The 20,204-nt window shown below is 38.3% G+C and overlaps 1 protein-coding gene across 2 annotated transcripts in view; it reads left to right on the top strand.

Moving 5' to 3' along the window:
* The window catches only part of usp24 (ubiquitin specific peptidase 24), a 255,619-nt gene that overhangs the window by 100,550 nt on the left and 134,865 nt on the right, over positions 1-20,204 (top strand). For both annotated transcript variants that reach the window (XM_072273615.1, XM_072273614.1), the window contains exons 19-25: positions 2,105-2,216; positions 4,942-5,018; positions 10,223-10,363; positions 11,525-11,578; positions 11,663-11,778; positions 13,349-13,415; positions 14,141-14,251. In XM_072273615.1, coding sequence (XP_072129716.1) covers positions 2,105-2,216; positions 4,942-5,018; positions 10,223-10,363; positions 11,525-11,578; positions 11,663-11,778; positions 13,349-13,415; positions 14,141-14,251 — 678 coding nt within the window. The remainder of the gene's footprint in view (positions 1-2,104; positions 2,217-4,941; positions 5,019-10,222; positions 10,364-11,524; positions 11,579-11,662; positions 11,779-13,348; positions 13,416-14,140; positions 14,252-20,204) is intronic.

The following is a 20,204-nucleotide window of genomic DNA, read 5'->3' as shown; positions in this document are numbered from 1 at the left end:
CAGCAGTGAGAAGGCCACCTTTCTCAAACAATGTACATCTAGGGTAGGTATGATTTGGGTCCCACCAAATCGGGAAGCTGGGATGTTTCGACTAATGGTACCCCGATTTCAGTGAATGCTGTGTAAATACTGCGCACATGCAGTTATCCATCGCAAGAAATAACAGATCATACACTGTCTACAATTATTAAAAAGTGTATTTACTAATTTCAGCTTAATTGAACAGTTCTTAAGAGGAAAAAGAAGGAAAAGAAAAAAAAGGTCCCAATATAATTAAACCAGTCTAAGTGTGGACATGTTGGAGCTCCTATCTTCCAAAAGCTATGTGTATCCCTTAATCAAAGTGTCAACCTCTCATCACTGAGCACCATTAGAACTTATCTTCTTGGATTCCTTCAAATTGCGCTTTCTTGGCGGATCGAATCCTACGACTGTCTCTCTTGATCGTCTCCTCTCTCCATCTCCCACCAAAAGACCACAAACCCACCAGTGTCTGCTCTTCTTCAGCCAGCTTTCTCTAGAACCTTTAATCATTCCATCATCCTGATTGGCTGACACAGCATTCCTAAGTTGAACATCACACCCTTATCTTTAACTGAAACTCAAACACTATCATCAGGATGCACTGCTTCTACAGAAAGCTACAAAATGAAATACCCTACAGCATTAGCAGCAAAAATCTTAACCAGGGTGTTACACTTGGAGTTGCCTTAACCCAATTCCACATCTCTGGCAAGACTTCAAGATTGCCATCCCCCAACTAACCTGGCACAGCTTGAGCAATCTTTCATGGAGAAATGGGCAAATCGTGCTCCATCACGTGCAAAGCTAATAGAGACTTATCCAAAAAGACTGTAGTAGCTGTGAGAGGTGGTTCAACTAAGTACTGAACAAAGGGATAAGAATATTTTTGAACTGCTGACATTTCAGGTTTTGAAGTTTTAGTTTTTCATACTTTACAATTTTCCTTGTTTTTTTGAGCTCTACTATGAAAAAAGGGGCATGTGATTCACAAATAAAAATTCTCAGTTAATAAAATTCCTGGTTGTAATACTCATTTATGTGAACTAAAGGTTAGGGACTGAATACTTTTTCAGAGCACTTCAGAAGTTTGTACAAAGTTTTATATTTTCAAAGCTTTAGTTTAAAATAACCATCAACGAGAGAGAGTCTTCTACCAAACCTTGACATCTAAAGGCTTCATCACCAACACCTTCAACAACCTGAACACCAGTGTCCCTTGAGTCTTAAATATTTTAATAATGGGAAATAGATACTGACTGTCTATTTATGACCCTCAGAACCTGTTTAAGTTTGTCAGGTCTCAGCCTCAGCCATTCCCAGTCTGTCCAGTCTCTAAATAGCACATGCCATCTAATCCAGACAGCGTCCTGTTAAACCTCATCAATACCCTCTCCATAGCCTCCATATCCTTCCTATAATGGGTGACATGATGCAACCTGATTTAGTGTTTTATAATGTTGTAACATAACTTCGTGTCACTTTTTGAACTGAATGTTTAGAGTAAGTTCTCAGCTGTATTCTTAACTGCACCTCTCAATGGTAAATTGGTGGTGATGCACAACACTGATGCAGAAAAAGGAATAAATATAAAAATCCTTCCATATTTGGGAATTTATTTTTATTTATTTAGAGAGAGTGCATGGAACAGGCCCTATTGGCCCAACTAGCCACATTGCCCAGCAACTCACCTATTTAACGCTAGCCTAATCAAAGGATGATTTAGAATGACTAATTAACCTACTTAACCGGTACACCTTTGGGCTGTGGAAAGAAACCGGAACACCTAGAGAAAACCCACATGGTAACAGGGAGAACATGCAAACTTCTTACAGAAGAAGTAGAATTGAACTCCGAACTCTGACACCCTAACTTACAATAGCATTGAGCTAACCACTATGGTGCCCATAGAATAGTTGTAATAAATGGTCAGTAACAAGGATTTAAAAATTAATATTGTTTTTGCAAGCATTTTTAGTTTAATACACTATTAAATGTAAAGTTCTGTATTTTTCAAAGGAAACATCAGAAAGAAAATAACTTGCAATTTAACAATCTCTTTTTTGATAACCTGTTTCCTCAGTTGTGCTTTGAATGGTTTACCAAAGGACATGGAGATTTGGAGAGTGATGTTCAACAACAGCTTTTTAAAGAAAAAATCCTCAAACTGGAACCCTATGAAATCACTATGAATGGTATGCATTTACTTAAATGAAGAGCAAATATCTTATACTCTTCAAATCCTTGATTCTTCCAAGTATTTCACAGCAAATGCAGTACAATGCATTCTGGTTAATTGGGACATACATTTTGGCTCAATTAGGTGGCTGCCCCAATTAACCGGAGTTTCATGGAAATAGTTAAAAAGGTATACAAAAGACAAACTACGATTTAACTGTGTAACAAATTATGTATTTAAATAAAATACCGTACAAATTAGAAGACCATCAATGCTACTTCAGTACTATAAAGCTTTTAGTTCCTAATAGTCATCGGCGGAGGAATTAATCCAGTGTATGCTGCTGTGTTCTTTTGATTGTAGATAAACAAAGTCAGTGAAGAACCTTAGTGTAGACAATGGACAGCCTTTATACAATCCTTTCAACGATTGCATCCTCCAAATCTTCATTTTCATTGTAACATTCAAGATGATTGTTCATACCTTCCAATTCTTTGTAGTTTCTAACTTGAAGTAGTGAAATTATTTCATTTTCACCCCTTACTGTTTTGGGCATCTCCAAGCCTGAATACTTGAAAATGCAATGAGCAAAATTATCTTACTACTTATTTCTCACTAACTATCAGTGACAAAAATCACGGCTTTATAAACACAAACACGTGCTGTTTAAAAGCTTTCATTTTAAGCACGGTGTAGTGTCTAACAGCCATGCAATTTCACACAACTGACACCAGTTAGAAAATGTTTGGCTTCAGATTCCTGCCCCAATTAAGCGGCATAGTGTCTGAAAAAATGGAGAATCCTAGCTATTTTCTGGATTAGTTTTTGTTCTCTAAGAGTTGGTCCAAATAAGTGGCTGCTCCAATTAACCATTGGTCCAATTAACTGGAATCAACTGTACTTCTAAAATATAATTGATTCTTTGTAGTTAATTTGCAGTTTTATAGTGGTCCCACTCAATGTACTTCTGAATCATCTGCCAAGTTTATTTGCGTCACAATTTTCTTTCATTGAGAGTAATGGCCTGGAACCTCCGCTAACCTTTAGCTCATCAGGCTATTCCGAATTGTTATGTAACCCCAGGACTATTCTGACTCCTAGACAATTGCAAGGCTCAACATAAAGCAAGGATTTTGTGTAAGTGACAAGTATCATCCAGGAATTGCCTTGAGAGCCAGTTAAGCCCTTCCCCAAGTTTACTGGATGCCCAGAGGAACTGAATGTTTGTGAATCGGTTGGTCATTTATGAATATTCAAAGACATAGAAATGCTCATCATATTTAAAATACTACAATAGTGTTTTAAAATTAATCAAGAACATTTAATCAGTTAATTAACTCAACTGAAACTCAAAGGTAATTATCATGTACTTATGACGAAATCTGCAGATGCTGGAATTTCAAGCAACACACGGCCCGTAAACGTCGACTGTACCTCTTCCTATAGATGCTGCCTGGCCTGCTGCGTTCACCAGCAACTTTTATGTGTGTTATCATGTACTTGTCATTTTCCCTGCAGCAGATTCTTCACATTCATTATATGAATGGGCCCATTGCACTTTAAGCAAGCACGTCCCCTTCCCATTAGATGCTGAAAAATAGGCAAAACTCGTGTTCCATTGCTAGATTCCATGAGGAATTCAGCAGAGGACATCCTTATCTCAAGAGCATTTGAGTTTCTGCAAATCTGTGTTTACACTGCTGGTTTTCAGAGTTACATATCTGGTTGAGATTTTTGAACGCACTGGGCAGTTAGTGATTTTGTCTAATTCCCTTTGAGGTTATGGTGGAGAGTTGCCTTGAACATTCGCTATAGGTAACTAAATTAATGTTTCTTTTAAATATTTATTAACTATTGTTGACTGCTGCCCATCGGAAAGAATTAACAGCTGATATTTTAGTTTCTAATCTATGTTGGTCAACAATGGCATATGTTGTATTAATGGGAATCTAATGTCTTCCTGCTTATGGAAAGTATTTTAAGCAATTAGTTCTAGAAGGAAGCAATTGAACTAATGTTTTGATAATAAATAGGGATGGTTTTGTAATGTTTAGAATCATAGAAACATATAACATTTAAGGAAAATCTATTCTTACTTCATGTTTATGACTTGCCAAAACGTGCAATGTCCTTTCTCCCTGATAAAGTAGTTGACGAGATATCCAAAAAAAAGTTGAATTGGTTGCTGAAGTGACAGTCACAATTTGCCTCTTATTACAACTAAGTCCCATATATCAACTGGTCAGCTTTAATTTACACTATTTTGACTCTGTTTAATGTTGTATTGCGGTGATGCAATAGTTTTATATTAGATAGAGGAGAGCATCACATTTAAAAACAAATATTTTTCTTCATTAGATTGCAATTGATGCCTTTGAAAGCCTCATGTTAGAAGTTAAACAGTATCTGGGAGAGAAAATTAGTTTGTAGCCAGTTGTATTAATGAGAGGCTAAGATTAGGGATTCATTCCATCCTGTCAAGCAGATGGGATCCAGACAGAAGTTCCATTGTCAGCACGATTGCTCATGCTTATAATATACTGTATATTCATGTTAAAATTTGTACTAGTGGGGATTCCCAACGTGGTGTATACTTTGTGCGTATAAGGTGACCTTGATGACATGTATAATAATGCTCAGTTTTTTAACTTATTTGTTTTGTGTCATCTGGTATGCTAATTACACCTTAACTAAAATATTCCTATTCTGAAATGGTAACCAACTGTTCTGGTTCTCTGTAGGTTTCAATCTCTTCAAAACTTTCTTTGAGATAGTAAATCTATCTGACCATCGACTAAAAAGACAGGGTGCTCAGCTGGTAAGATAAATGTTCTCTTATGCTTCAATTTGTACTTGTTCTGGAAGTATCTATGAATTTTTAAGTTTACTTCAAAAATTCTGGAACAGAACTTGAATGATGAGTTGAATTAAGCAGTGTTTAAAATGTTACCTCGTTATATAGCATAGTTCCCTGAAATTTTTGGACTGCGTTGCAAACAATGATATATAGTTTATCGACATCAATGGGACAGTGGAATATGAATTCTAACAAAAAGGCAGTTCACACCTGAGGTAATTTTTCTTTTTAGTGCACAGACTATGCAGCGGTCCATTTCTGACTTCTCTCTTCTTTACATCTCAATTTGTTTCCTGAATGGAAGTCAATATATTATAACCCAATGACTCCCATAACCAACTCCACTGCACTTTCTTATAACCTGTCTTCTATAAGAAGTACTTTCTATTATCTCAGTTTCTCTTTCTCTATGAAAACCACTTTTCCCTCTACCGTAGCCAACGTGGTTGTCAACTTGTCACCTCTATTTTGCATAGGTCTCATCCTCTTGCCTCCAACACAGAGCAAGGATTGGGTTTTCCCTTACCCCCACTAGCTTCCACATTCAAAAGATCATTCTCATGTCCACCTCTTCCAACATGATCCTACCATAGACACATCTTCCCATCTCCAACACTCACAGCTCTTCTCATAGTCATTTTCCATGCAACCTTTGTTCTGTGTCCCTCCTCCCTCCACCTGGAAAAACATATGACATTTCTCATTGTGAAGGAGGGCCCTTGAACTTAAAAAGTTAACTTTCTCTTTCCCCTGATTGTGTTTGATCTGCTGTATTCTACACTTTTTTTGTTGGCCAAAGTGGTCACATGAAACTAATATGAGTTTAATTAATAAAAGCAATTGAGTCTTTACGGTTAAGGTCTAAGATGTCATTGTGGGTGCTGTCATTGTTCTTTGTACCATATGCAAACTGGGCTTTACCATGAGGTGTCACTTTCAGCAGAATTTACATGGATAATGACTTGTTCTTGTAGAAAATGCTGCTACATTTTGCTTGTGTATTTTTTTTAGTGCTTGGGCCATTTTATGGACCCTGCACACTGTTTTCATCAAAGATTTTTTGACAAAGCATTTTTTTCTGTATGTGGCATCCTTTTCCTCTGACAATATGAGCACATGAGAACAGAGGACGCACGTGCACGCCCACGTAGAAGTTTGGGCACCCCGGTCAAAATTTCTGTTACTGTGAATAGTTAAGTGAGTAGAAGATGAACTGATCTCCAAAAGTCATAAAGTTAAAGATGAAACATTCTTTTCAACATTTTAAGCAAGATTAGTGTATTAGTTTTGTTTTGTACAATTTTAGAGTGAAAATAAGGAAAGGAGCACCATGCAAAAGTTTGGGCACCCCAAGAGATTTTGAGCTCTCAGATAACTTTTTTTTAGGTTATGAGGGCACGCAGTCCTCTTTTATTGTCATTTAGTAATGCATGCATTAAGAAATGATACAATGTTTTTCCAGAATGATATCGCAGAAACACATGACAAACCAACTTAAAAACTGACAAAAACCACATAATTATGACATATAGTTACAACAGTGCAAAGCAATACCGTAATTTGATAAGAACAGACCATGGGCACGGTAAAAGTCTCAAAGTCTCTCGAAAGTCCCATCATCTCATGCAGACGGTAAACATTCAGCGCCGCAAACTTGCCAATGCAGCATCCTGGAAGCACCCGACCACAGTCCGACTCAGAGCCCATTGGAAAACTCCGAGTCTCCGACACTGAGCACCATCTGTGCCGAGCGTTTTGACCCTGGCAATAGGCAAAGCTGAGGACTTGGGGCCTTCCCCTCTGGTGATTCTCGATCGCACAGTGGCAGCGGCAGCGAAGCAGGCATTTCAGAAGTTTCTCCAGATGTTCCTCCGTGCTTCTTCACATCTGTCTCCATCAAATCAGGATTGTGCACGGCATCCTACTTAACAAATACGATATCATTCGGAACGGCCGCGCATGCTGCATCACGCCACCATCTTCCCCTCCCTCCTTAGACCTTAAATAGCTTGTTAGGGCTATGGCTTGTTCACAATCATCATTAGGAAAGGCCAGGTGATGTAAATTTCAAAGCTTTATAAATACCCTGACTCCTCAAACCTTGTCCCAACAATCAGCAGCCATGAGCTCCTTTAAGCAGCTGCCTAGCACTCTGAAAATTAAAATAAATGATGCCAACCAAGCAGGAGAAGGCTATAAGAAGATAGCAAAGTGTTTTCAGGTAGCCGTTTCCTCAGTTTGTAATGTAATTAAGAAATGGCAGTTAACAGGAACGGGAGTCAAGTTGAGGTCTGGAAGACCAAAAAAACTTTAAGAGAGAACTGCTCATAGGATTGCGAGAAAGGCAAATCAAAACCCTCGTTTGACTGCGAAAGCCTTACAGGAATATTTAGCAGACTCTGGAGTACTGTTCTACTGTGCAACAACACCTGCACAAATATGGCCTTCATGGAAGAGTCATCAGAAGAAAACCTTTCCTGCATCCTCACCGCAAAATTCAGCGTCGGAAGTTTGCAAAGGAATATCTAAACAAGCCTGATGTAGTTTGGAAACAAGTCCAGTGGACTGATGAAGTTAATAGGACTTTTTGGCCGCAATGAGCAAAGGTATGTTTGGAGAAAAAAAGGTGCAGAATTTCATGAAAAGAACACCTGTTAACACAACTGTTAAGCACGGGGGTGGATCGATCATGCTTTGGGCTTGTGTTGCAGCCAGTGGCACGGGGAACGTTTCACTGGTAGAGGGAAGAATGAATTCAATTAAATACCAGCAAATCCTGGAAGCAAACATCACACCGTCTGGGGAAAAAAAAATGCTGAAGATGAAAAGAGGATGGCTTCTACAACAGGATAATGATCCTAAACACACCTCAAAATCGACAATGGACTACCTCAAGTGGAGCAAGTTGAAGGTTTTGCCCTGTCCTCTGATCCCTGACCTAAACGTCATTGAAAATCTGTGTATAGACCTCAAAAGAGCAAAGCATGCAAGACAGCCCAAGAATCTCACAGAACTAGAAGCCTTTTTCAAGGAAGAATGGGCAGAAATCCCCCAAACAAGAATTGAAAGACTCTTAGCTGGCTACAGAAAGCACTTACGAGCTATGATACTTGCCAAAGGGGGTGTTACTAAGTACTGACCATGCAGGGTGCCCAAACTTTTGCTTCGGGCCCTTTTCCTTTTTTGTTATTTTGAAACTGTAAAAGATGGAAATAAAAAAGTAATCTTAAAATATTAAAGAATTGTGTCACCTTTAACTTTATGCCTTTTGGAAATCAGTTCATCTTTTACTCATTTAGCTATTCACAGTAACAGATATTTTGACCAGGTGTACCCAAACTTTTACATGCCACTGTATGTGTGTGTGTGTATATACACACTCTCACTCACTCACTCACTCACTCACTCAGAAAGCATATCTAGCGTCTTATTATATCCACATCCCATCTTTCTCCCCATCAGTCAGAGAATGGCTGCTTTTGCTTGGTATTATTTGGCACATTTCCTTCAGGACTTCTCTCTGAATCTCCACCTCTGTGTTACAGTCAGATCAGTGTTTCACTTGAAGGTTGCCTTGTAAAAGCCAATGGATAACTGAAATAGTGATTCTGCTGCCTAATGACTTCTTGTAAGAAGTCTATAAAGTATCTCAATTGACAATGGTTTACTGAATGTTGCAAAACTTTGTTCTATAACACCGAGTAATAGATCTACGATTGGGTGCAGACCAACACTGCAGTTGGTGAGATAGTGGGAGGATTCCAGCATTTACCTGTGGACAGAGATCATTTGCAGTAGCTTAGGCTGAATAATCTTTATATGATCAGCCATGCCCAACACATCTGCTAACTTTCTCACTGTCAACAAACTGCATGCATCCGAGAATATCTAGAGAATCAAGGTCATCAGCTACCTCTGGAATCTGCTTGACATATCATTACAATGTTGTCCATCCTCTTGTAAGCCCTTGTGCTTTCAAATGCTATTATCAATTCAGGAGTTCCCTTCCCATACTCTTTAGTGTCTGTTATTTGCGATCCAAACCGGGAAGTACTGGAAATATTAAACAGTATCTGTGGACAAAGACATTTTATATCAATGATCTTTCAGCATGTGGACTACTGAATATCAGTTCAGGAGTTCCTGTGATACTGTAGGAATTTGGACCTGGTAATCCCACTACATTCTGCTGTTGCTTCCAAGGTGTACTTGGCTAGCTCGCTTTCTGGCATTGCGGCAGGCAATTGAAAAGCTAGCAGGGAACTGGATACACAGAGTCCTGAGAGTGAAGATCTTTCCCTTTCTGCTACTTGTCTGCCACTTATTGTCATGTCTCAGGAACTCAGCTAGCTTTCTCCCTTTTTAAAAAAAAAACCAGCATTATTTCTGAAAGTGGTACCTCCTATTCAGTGAAATGGTCTTGGAGATTATAATTAATGCTGGCAGTTCATCTTAAATATTAAAATGCAATGTGTTCCAACTGTAAAAATAAATCAGCTGCTAAACAGCTATGCTTTATGGTAGGAAAACAATGCCTCTGGTAATCCTTTGTCAGCTCTAAAGATGTATTGTTGCTGTTTTGAAATGACCACCAGCAAGAACAGTATTTGACAGTTTACTTCAGTTTTTAACTTCTATTACTTCACAAGTAGAACATCCTGGGTCCTGTTCTGACAATGTCATGAAATCTAATTAAAACCAATTAAAATGTTTTGTGGATGATTTCTGCTGATTCTAAATTTTTACACTGATACTGTTCTTTGACATAATAGTTTAATGAAAACTTTTCAGAAAATCATTAACATGATAATCCGCAGGTGCTGGAAATCCAATGTAACAACACAAAATGCTGGACGAACTCAGCAGTTCAGGCAGCATCTATGGAAAGGAATAAAGAGTTGATATTTCAGGCTGGAAACCCTTCATTAGGACTAGAACAAAAAGGGGGAAGAAGCCAGCATAAAAAGGTGGGGGAATGGGGAGTACAAGCTTGGTGTAGACTTCGTCTGGTGCAGTGTTGCCTTATTAGTCATTATTTTTGTTAATTAGAAGCTGTTGAATAGCAGTTAGAAGCAATATTTGATAAAATTAGGAAGTGTCACAGGTGGTAAAATAATTGCTCAACAGATACCAATTAACTCTTTCACACTCTCTGTGCTAATCAGCATGTTGAAAAGCTGGAGCTATCAGGAATGGACTTTATCTGGAGAATTGCCATGGAATCACCAGACGAAGAAATTGCCCATGAGGCGATCCATCTGATCATTAATTACAGCTACATTAGCCTGAATCCACGTTTGAAAAAGGTATGCAAAGTGTGTTTAAAATGGGTTAATACTATGAAATGTATATCAGAAAGTTTGCTTACACTTACAGGTTGTCAGTTGCCTAAGCATTGATATTGTCTTTAATATAATGTGAAATTAAAGAGGTGGTATTAATTCAAATAGTCTTTGCTTCTGACTAATAGATTTCTCTCTCTCACTCAAAATTTGCCATTTTTGTCTATTTATATTAGTTTCCTTAGTTTTGGTTTATTCAAGAAGAAAGCTGAGATATCAATTCAAAAGCTTGTATACAACAGGACAACCAAAGTATATGCAGGTATCTTGTAGCATAAAAGTTGAATCTCAATCATCATCTTACTGGTTTCAAGTGTTTCAAACTTCTATGGGTCAGAACTACTACAGAAGTAATACAAAGCCATGCTAAAGGGACGTAAATGAACACTGAGGTAGCTTTCTAAATTTGGCCAGTATAATGTAAAATTATTAGATGTGATGTAAGAATCAGTTCTAGGCCAGCTGGTGGCGCAACTTCATCGGCGCCGGACCCGGGAGCAGAGGTTCCCGGGTTCGAAACTAGTCGGGTCTGCCCCCAAGTACACTTTCCATCCATGCTGGGTTGAGTGTCGAGACCGCAACTCAACCTCGTAAAACAAAAGGGAAAATACTGCAAAAATGTCTGTGTGAGGAGTGGCGCACCACACTGTGTGCGTGCGTGTGTGTGTGTCTCTCTCTCTCTCCCCCTCCCCCTCCCTCCCTCCCTCCCTCTCTCCCACCCCCATGAAAAATCCATCATCACGCACACGCACAGACTCGCATGCACACAGGCACACCCCAAAAAAAAAGAATCAATTCTTGGCGAGTGTTACTTTAATAATGAGGAAAGTTGCTTTCACATTTCTGCTGGATTGCAAAATAGTGGTAAAAACAGAAGAATCCAGGAATCATTCTGCATATCAGGCAGCCTGTGTACAAAGAGAAAACGGCTACAGGAATCCTTCATCAGAGCTGTAAATGAGATTTACAAAGTATTGTTTAAATTTTAGAGAAATGCAATTGCTTCAAAATTGAAAACGTTTCATCAAGCACTAAATTAATTTCAGATATGAAATATGTTGTACCTGTCAGTTTGTTTATGGCAGATGAATACAAAGACTGATTGTGATTTCACTTCTCTTTCAGGATTCTGTTTCCCTTCATAAGAAATTCATAGCAGATTGTTACAAACGTTTGGAAGTAAGTGCAAAGATTAAATGTGTTTTATTTTTTTAATTGATGAGATCATTTTGTTACATTTTGCTTCATTTCTCACAATTGCAGGTTGCTAGTTCAGCTTTAGGAGGCCCTACCTTGACACATGCTGTTACAAGAGCAACTAAAATGTTAACAGCCACAGCCATGCCCACTGTTGCTACATCAGTACAGTCACCATCCAGGTAATATTGCTTTTCCTTTTATCATCTGATATCGTTATCCACCTTTAGAGCCTGCTTATGGTACTATTAATATAGAAATGCAAAGACATGGTTACTAACTTAAAATTTTTATCCCAACTTCCCAGGAAACTTTGCTTTAGAAGTCTGTTTCTTGTATTAGGAAAAAGAGTATAAACTATATTTGAAATCGCCTGCACTGATGTTGCGTTTTGAGTGTTTTATGAAAAGAGCTGATGCATTGTCTCTTTAGTACTATGCTCCTTAAAATTTCTTAGTGTTAAGTAGCAACTGTTGAAGAAACATGATAAAAGTTAGAAAGTTTAAAAGGAGCTTCTGCTTATTTTGTTTACAGTGAACACATAGGAAAACTGAAAGTAGTGTTTTTTTAAAAATCTGGACAGTAGCATGGCGATATCTGCCAGGTCATAGAATTGCCATGGAGCCATTAAGCAAAATTTATGGAGTTTGCAATGGGGCCAGAGACATAGGTTTTTTTTCTTTCCATATTCAAAGGAAATTTATACCAATCATTTACCAGATCTTGACAGATAGTTAGAGGCAGTAATAGTGACAAGAGCAAAGGTTGAAAGACGAGTATTTGTCATTGTGGAAGTGCACATGAATACAGTATTTTCTGATGTTTCTGAACTCAGGTATGTGGAGATAATATGGGGGCTCAGTGGTAGATCTTTGGGCACCACTGATTAGACAGTAGCAGGAACAAAGAATTTCAGATAATTTGGCAGGATATGAGGTTAGTGCAATCCCATCCAGAAGGAAGATATAGGAGGGACTTTGAAAAATGAGTATAGTCCCCTTATTTGAAAGATTCTACTATAATTTTGTGTCTACTATATTTCTTGTTGTGTGATACAGTGATATAGACAAAAGGTTGAGCAGATGGATTTGTTGTTTCATGTTTTGAGACGTTTAATAAACAGTTATAGGAATGCAAACATATCCAGAAAATGGTGGAAATATTCAAGTTGAACAGAAAAAGTGTGAATATTTCAAATCAATAACCTTTTGTGTGATGAAAGGTCATCAAGTCAAAAGTTTAATCTTCTATCTCTCTTCAGTTGCCTTCTGATCTGAATATTATAACATTTTCTATAGCTTAATATCAAAGAGAAAGTGAGTGAGTCTGTTGATGAACTGAAGCAGATATGAGCTCTGCATGCATTAATTGGATCAAGCTATGCTTTTAATTGTGTGGTTCATTTCCAAGAGAATTATAGACTTCGAAATATTAGGTGCTTGTGTGATGTGTTATTTCCCACAAACCCTCAGAGGAAGGTGCATCACTTCATAGTGGATCAGAAATCACATCTTACTGAAAGCTGTATAAATTACCACCAAATATAATACTAATGCTGTAAAGTGCTCAACTTCTTTTTGATCTTTGATAGAAGAACAGATACTGAGATGTGCTTATTTTAACACATCAAGTTATCATTCAACTATTATTTGTACAACTTTTGCAAAATGTTTGTTATTGTTCATATCTTGTTTCTCAAAGAGCCAGGCCAAGATACTGTTATCAGTTACATTGTTCAACTCTTAATTGTAGGTCCAGTAAACTTGTCATAATTGAACGATTGCTACTGCTTGCTGAAAGATATGTGATTACAATTGAGGTAAGCAGACAGACATACAATTGCAATTAGCAGCTGTATTATTAATTTATTGATATTTAAGCTTTGTATTATTTTATTTGAGAATGCATCCATTCAGTTAGGTATCTCATTCCACTGTAGGAAAGCCAAGAAAATGCAATTTTCAGTAGAATTATTTTGCAAGAGCAAAATTTTAACCATGGTTAAGAGATGTTTTGGATAATGTATTTGAAGGAGGAAAGCTGTCCAGAGGAGTCAATAAGATTGGGTTGAGACTGGGCTGAGTAGCTTGGAAGACAGAGCTTGGCAAGGGGTGGAGCCTACAGATCACAGCACAGTTGAATGTGAAAAGGAGGTACAAGGAAAAATTAATAGATCAGCCTGTTGATGAATGGGAAGAACAACAACTCAGGAACTAAAAGGAAGCAATATCTTTCATCTTAAGAAAAAAATAATACATGTTCAGTCAGATTTTGATTTGTTTTAGATGTCAACAACTCAGTGCTGAATAATATATTGGTAAACCAGACCAATAAATCTGAAAAATTGGAGCAAGATGTTTGAAATCTGTACTGTTGCGATATTACCTTCCTTCACAGAAATAAATTTAAATATTTCTCTTACTGCCAGTGCAAAAAGTAGGAAGCATGTGGAAAATTGTTGAACATGTCAGATTTCAATTTTTATTGCCACTGATTATCAAGTTAAGTTGTTTGTGTTTATAATTATAATTACGTTTTATACAGGATCTATATTCTGTTCCACGGACTATCCTACCTCACGGAGCTTCTTTCCATGGACATCCCATTACTATCTCTGTAATTTGTGAGTCTACAAAAGATTCATTTACTATTGAGGTTAGTTGTGATGGGTTTTTATACGTACTTCTGTGTTTCCAAATAAAAGTGCTTTAAACTCCTTCAGAAAGATCTATGCGCCGTTAGTTCTCCCCACCCCTTGCCAACTCATTCAATTGTTCAAATTAATTCAAATTGTCCTTTAAGAAGGGAAGTGGATGCTGTATTCTTTAATAGGAATTGAACAAAATTGGCTCTGAGCACTTCCTCTTACTTTCAAAGACTACAATTCCATTGCCTAACCCTGCTAATATATTTTAACATACAATTAGCTTCTCTCCTGATGTACAACAAATCTTTAGGGAAGAAAATGTTCTCTTAAATTGCAATGTTTATTTAGTAAGAAAAAAATGTTGCCAAATGATTGCTGCGTCATTCACAAGAGGAAAGTAAAATAAACTAAAAGAGGAATTGAATATTAACATTACAAGGGACTTCTGTTGAGGCATGAGGCAAGATGGCAGCACAGCACTGAGCACTGACATATAACCCTCCTTTTTCAAGTTCTTTAGGGCTCATAGATGGTCTTAATACAAGGTTGAGTTGGAGAAAGATCTAACTAAAGATATGGCTTCAAAAAAAGATCCAAATTCAGCCAGGAAACAACATACTAGCAGACGACACCAAGCTAACGATTCATCCGAGGAAATGGCTATGCTAGTTAAGCAAACAATGGCAACGGAGATGAAATCGCTGCAAGAAATGGTAGCCCACATGCTAAAGGAGTTGCTGGAAAAGGCCCGCGACCCCATACAGAAGCATATGGCAGAGAATGGCAGCATTCTCTGGTTGTTAAAGGAGCAAGCGGACATTCACGCTAAAAAATTTAGCATGGTCTTCAATAAAATAAGACAACATTCAGGTTTGCTTACGCAAGAATGAGAAAGTTACTAACTGCTCTCTTGCGGAGGTGTCTAAGATATGGAAGAAGTTAAACGATTTGGAGGACAGATCCAGGAGAAACAATGTGCAGCTGGTCAACCTACAGACAGGCGCTGAGGGTGACGATCCAAGAGATTATCTCCAGAAGATGCTGCCTAATTGGATTCCAGCACTCAAGAATTCCCACAGCTCTCCATTGGAGGTCGATAGAGCACATAGGATCTTTTCCAACAACACCTCAAGACTGCGGACCATGATTTTTAGGCTTCTACGGTACACCGACCAGCAGGCTATCTTGGTGGGCGTGAGTAAAGCCAAACCTACTCTCCTGGATGGCACCCAGTTGCAGTTCTTCGCCGACTACAGCCCCGGCCCAATGCAGGAATGGCAGGGATACAAGGAGATCCGTGCTAAGCATCGTCATAAGGGGATCGACTTGTTCCTCATATACCCGGCGATTTTGAGAGTGAGTATCAAGGGCATGAAGATGTCATTTAACTCGGCAGAGGAAGTGAAAGAAGCTCTGAAATCATCGGTGCTGGGAGATATGGATGAAGACCCTGGGCAAAGTCCACACGCCCCTCGGGAGGAGGTGGAACGGCAGAACTCGAACCAGCCTGTATGCGCAATCTAACAGGCATGAGCAAGTTAATATCCTAGGTGTGAAGTTTTCTGGTTATTCTTTTACTGGAAAGTCATTCATTGCACTTTTGTATTTAGTTAATTAAGGGGCCAATATTAAGGTGATATTCAATATACCCAAATGTCACACTTCATCAAGAATGATGCTGAAAAACATCAGTTCGTTCTGACTAACTTTAGAACGTTATGTCTGCAGTAGACTTGTTTACATTTCTGGGCACCAGATAAGACGTCATTGGCGCCATCGCTAAGTGACGGTCTATTGAAGCAACAGTTTCTTGCAAGATAGCTGTTGGGGTCTTGGTTATGTGTTATACTATATTTGAGACAGAAATGGTTTTAATTATATAGGTTAACGGGTTTGTCCAGGTTTCTTTTTTTCTTGTCTCTTTGATATGATTGTCTATGAGAACTGCTTTGCCTTTCTAATTTGTTGGTGCTGGGGCGGGGGGGGTGGTTAATGTCAGTGTTCAGTGTCTGACATTGCTAAGTGACACTCACAGATGTTACAAAGCAAAGGGTTGAATGGGAGGGATGGTGGGAAGGTGGGGTGGGAAGCGGGTAATTCAGGGCTCCACCACCAACTTACAACAACAGATCCAGGGGAAGATGAGCAGCACAGATAAATTAGAAAATCTTACTATTGTATCATTTAATATTAGAGGATTAAACTCTCCCTACAAGCGTTCAAAGGTTTTAGATTTTTTACACAGAAAGAAAATAGATATCGCGCTGTTACAGGAAACACATCTTAAACCTAATGACATTCCCAGGGGTCAAAACTGCTCTTATAAACCCGTTGTGGCGTCAGCTGATGGTACTCGAATGAAAGGAGTTATGATATTAATGAGATGTAATATTAATATATCAATTGAAAGGACTGGCGCTGACAATAAAGGATGTCTAGCTTTTCGCTGCACATCCATTTAGGGTTAAAAAAAAAAAGTTACATTCATTAGCCTATATGCCCCAACTATATTCGAGGTTGAATTTTTTCCCTCAATGACCTCACAATTACTGAAGTTAAATGACTACCAACTATATGTTGGTTCGGACATGAATGCTTTGGTAAACATTAACCCCAATAAATCTTCCTCAACTATATCAAGCTCTCAAGAATCTGCTTCCAAAGCACTTAACGTTTTTCTAACGGATTTAAATTTAACTGATGTGTGGAGAGTGCATAATCCATCTGCTAAAGACTATACTTTCTTCTCCACAAGACATAAAACTTTCTCTCGGATAGATTACATTCTTTTATCCTCTGGTCTGCTGCCTTTTGTACACTTAATAGAATTTTTGCCTAGACATCTAATCACAACCCAGTCATATCTACTTTTAATTATGGCAAAATTAAAAATAAGGCTACTAGGTGGAGGTTTAACTCCACCCTTCTAAAAAACGACGAATTTCTATCACAACTGAGAACAAAACTGACAGAATTTATAAATTTAAATAAAAATAGTGTCTCAGATGTGACAGTGATTTGGGCCTCCATCAAGGGTTTCTTACGAAATAAGGCTATATGGTTCAGTTCTCTCCTACATAAAAGCCGGATTCAAAAGATTTCCACCCTAGAAGAAGAATGTAAGGTTTTGGAGAATGATCTCAAAAGGATATACACCATAACAAAAGAAAACGAGCTCAAAACAAAACAAGCAGAATTAAATGATTTACTAAGAAGCAAGGTAGAATATATGATCCATATAACTAAACATAAGTATTACACAGAAGGCAGCAGACCGAGACATCTTTTAACTCTAACGCTCAAACAACAGGAAGCTAAAAGGTCTATACCAGCGATTAGATGTGCTAAATGTGGAGTAGTATCTTCAACAGAGGAAATAAACGAGACATTCAAGATTTACTTTAAAAAGATGTATAAAAGTGGTTCAGTTCCTTCTGAGAATGACTTTACAGATTTTTTTTAGTGGATTAGATCTCCCTACGTTGTCAGAGGACACCAAAACTCTAGACTCTCCTATTACACTGGATTAGCTACTTAAAGCAGTCAAAGCTACGCCAGGGCATAGATGGCATACCTGTGGAACTTTACCTAGCACTTTGGGATATTCTTGGACCAGTACGTTTAGAAACATTAAATTACACTTTTGGAAATGGTGCTTTCCATAGAGATCTAAACACAGCCCTGATCACAGTTATACCGTAGCCCGGTAAGGACCCCTTGGAGTGTGCAATTACCGTCCAATCTCCTTGATAAATGCCGACCTCAAGATATTTTCCGAAGTCTTAGCCAGTAGACTGGAGACAGTAGTTGGGAAAATAATTAGCCCAGATCAAACAGGCTTTATCAGGGGGTGTCTTACATCTGATAATATTCACTGGCTCTTACACATACTGAGTGCAACCCATAAAATCCTGCCTGCCTGTGGCCTGCTATTTCTAGATGCTGAAAAAGCGTTCGATCACCTTGAATGGCCATACCTTTGGAGAGTTCTAAAAGAATTTAAGTTTGGCAATAAATTTATCAATATGGTTCAAACACTGTATGCTAGTCTTTCAGCCTGGGTATGTGTGGGAGGAGGTTTCTCAGAGTTATTTGAAATAGGACGGGGCACATGACAAGGGGACCCTTTGTCTCCTTTAATTTTTACTGTATCTATTGAACCGCTTGCACATTTGGTTAGAAACTCTGCTCAGATCTGCCCTATTACAATAGACACAACCTCGCATTCAATATCACTTTATGCAGACGACACGCTAGCTTATATGGCAAATCTTCAACAAACTCTCCACTGTGTTTTAAAAACAGTAGAGCAATTTGGATTTCTTTCAGGATACAAAGTTAATTTGTCAAAATCAGCATTGATGCTGATTAATACAGATAAAAGTAAGGTGTCTCTCCCTCCCCAGATTAAAGATACAAATGAGGTCCTCTACTTGGGTATTAAAGTTAGTACTTCCCTATCATCTGTGGCTAAAAGAAATTACTCTTTAATTCTGAAAAAAATAGAGAAAGATATTAATAGGTGGAGACACCTGCCAGCATCAGTCCCAGCCCGTATATCGGTCATTAAAATGAACATCTTGCCCCGCATTAATTTTATCAGCTCAATGATCCCACATGCACCTCCAGCAGGGTATTGGCAAAAGCTGGACGCCTTACTACGATGCTATGTTTGGAACGGTAAACGACCCAATATAAAATGGTTAGCTCTACAATTCAAAAAGTCGGATGGGGGATTGGCATGTCCCAGTTTTAAATTGTATCACTGGGCATTTGTATTAAAAAGTCTGAGCTGTTGGGTGAAGAAGGATAAAGTTTCACCATGGAAAAATATAGAACAAGAGCTAATAGCGCCAATAAGGTTGAAGGACTTTCTCCTTATAGGTATGTCTACCAAAAAATCTGATTCGTATTACAGTCCAGTTCTAACCCATATGCTGCAAGTGTTTAGAGCAGCAGAAAAATTCCTAAAATTTAAAAGTGTATGGTGCAAATCATCTCCATTATGGAACAATAATCGTTTTCTATCGGGGGGGGGGACCATTCACTAACAGAACTTGGGAGGATAAAGGTATTACTACTTTTCAAGATATGAATGGGGCAAGTACTATCCTTAGCTGTCAAGAACTGATATCTCGATATAATATTGATAAACACTCCCTTTTCTTCTGCTTTCGAGTAAGATCAGATTGTAAAGCCTACAGCGTTCCCTGGGGGTCAGATTTAAAGGACCATCCCATTTTAAGTTGGATACAGAGTGCTCCAGGACAGATAGTGTCATATATCTATGATAAATTAAACTCCCAGAATTATATGTCCACATCGGGAATGAAAGCCTGGGATAGGGACATATCTGAATTGAGACAAGACATAGACTAGGATGCGATTTGGGATAATGCTGCCGGTGCTTCGAAAAACCCAAATCATCGGTGTATACACTTGAAATTTTGTCATAGAGCATATTTAACACCGAGAATTAGACATCAAATGGGACTAGTTCCTGACCTATATTGCTCATTTTGCCCCCATGGAACCATTGGCTCTTTTATACATGTTATATGGGAATGTCCAAGGGTTTTTGGTTTGTGGGGGAAGGTTATCAGTATTCTTACAGAACCAACGGGTACAATTACTGATGGACCCTGCTATACATCTTCTAAATGATGACTTCCACCTTTCCCTTACGGAAAAAACACGCAAAATCTGGCTGGCAGGTCTGACTGCAGCTAAGAAGATTGTAGTCCAGCATTGGAAACCCCCCCATGATATTTCAAATACTCACTGGCTTCGGAGCTTTTTGGACATTTCTTACCTGGAACTTTCACCAGCAAGAGTAAATGATGCACGACCAAACACAATCTTAATGTGGACAAATTTGATTTCTAACTTAAAAGATCTGTTGTTAAAATAGGAATGCTGTGTCTGTGTATGTACTACTATTCAGTTGGTTGGTGGACGGGA

The sequence above is a fragment of the Mobula birostris genome, chromosome 12, assembly GCF_030028105.1.
Source record: "Mobula birostris isolate sMobBir1 chromosome 12, sMobBir1.hap1, whole genome shotgun sequence".
In the NCBI taxonomy this organism is placed as follows: Eukaryota; Metazoa; Chordata; class Chondrichthyes; order Myliobatiformes; family Myliobatidae; genus Mobula; species Mobula birostris.
This window is presented reverse-complemented; position numbering and strand designations above follow the sequence as displayed.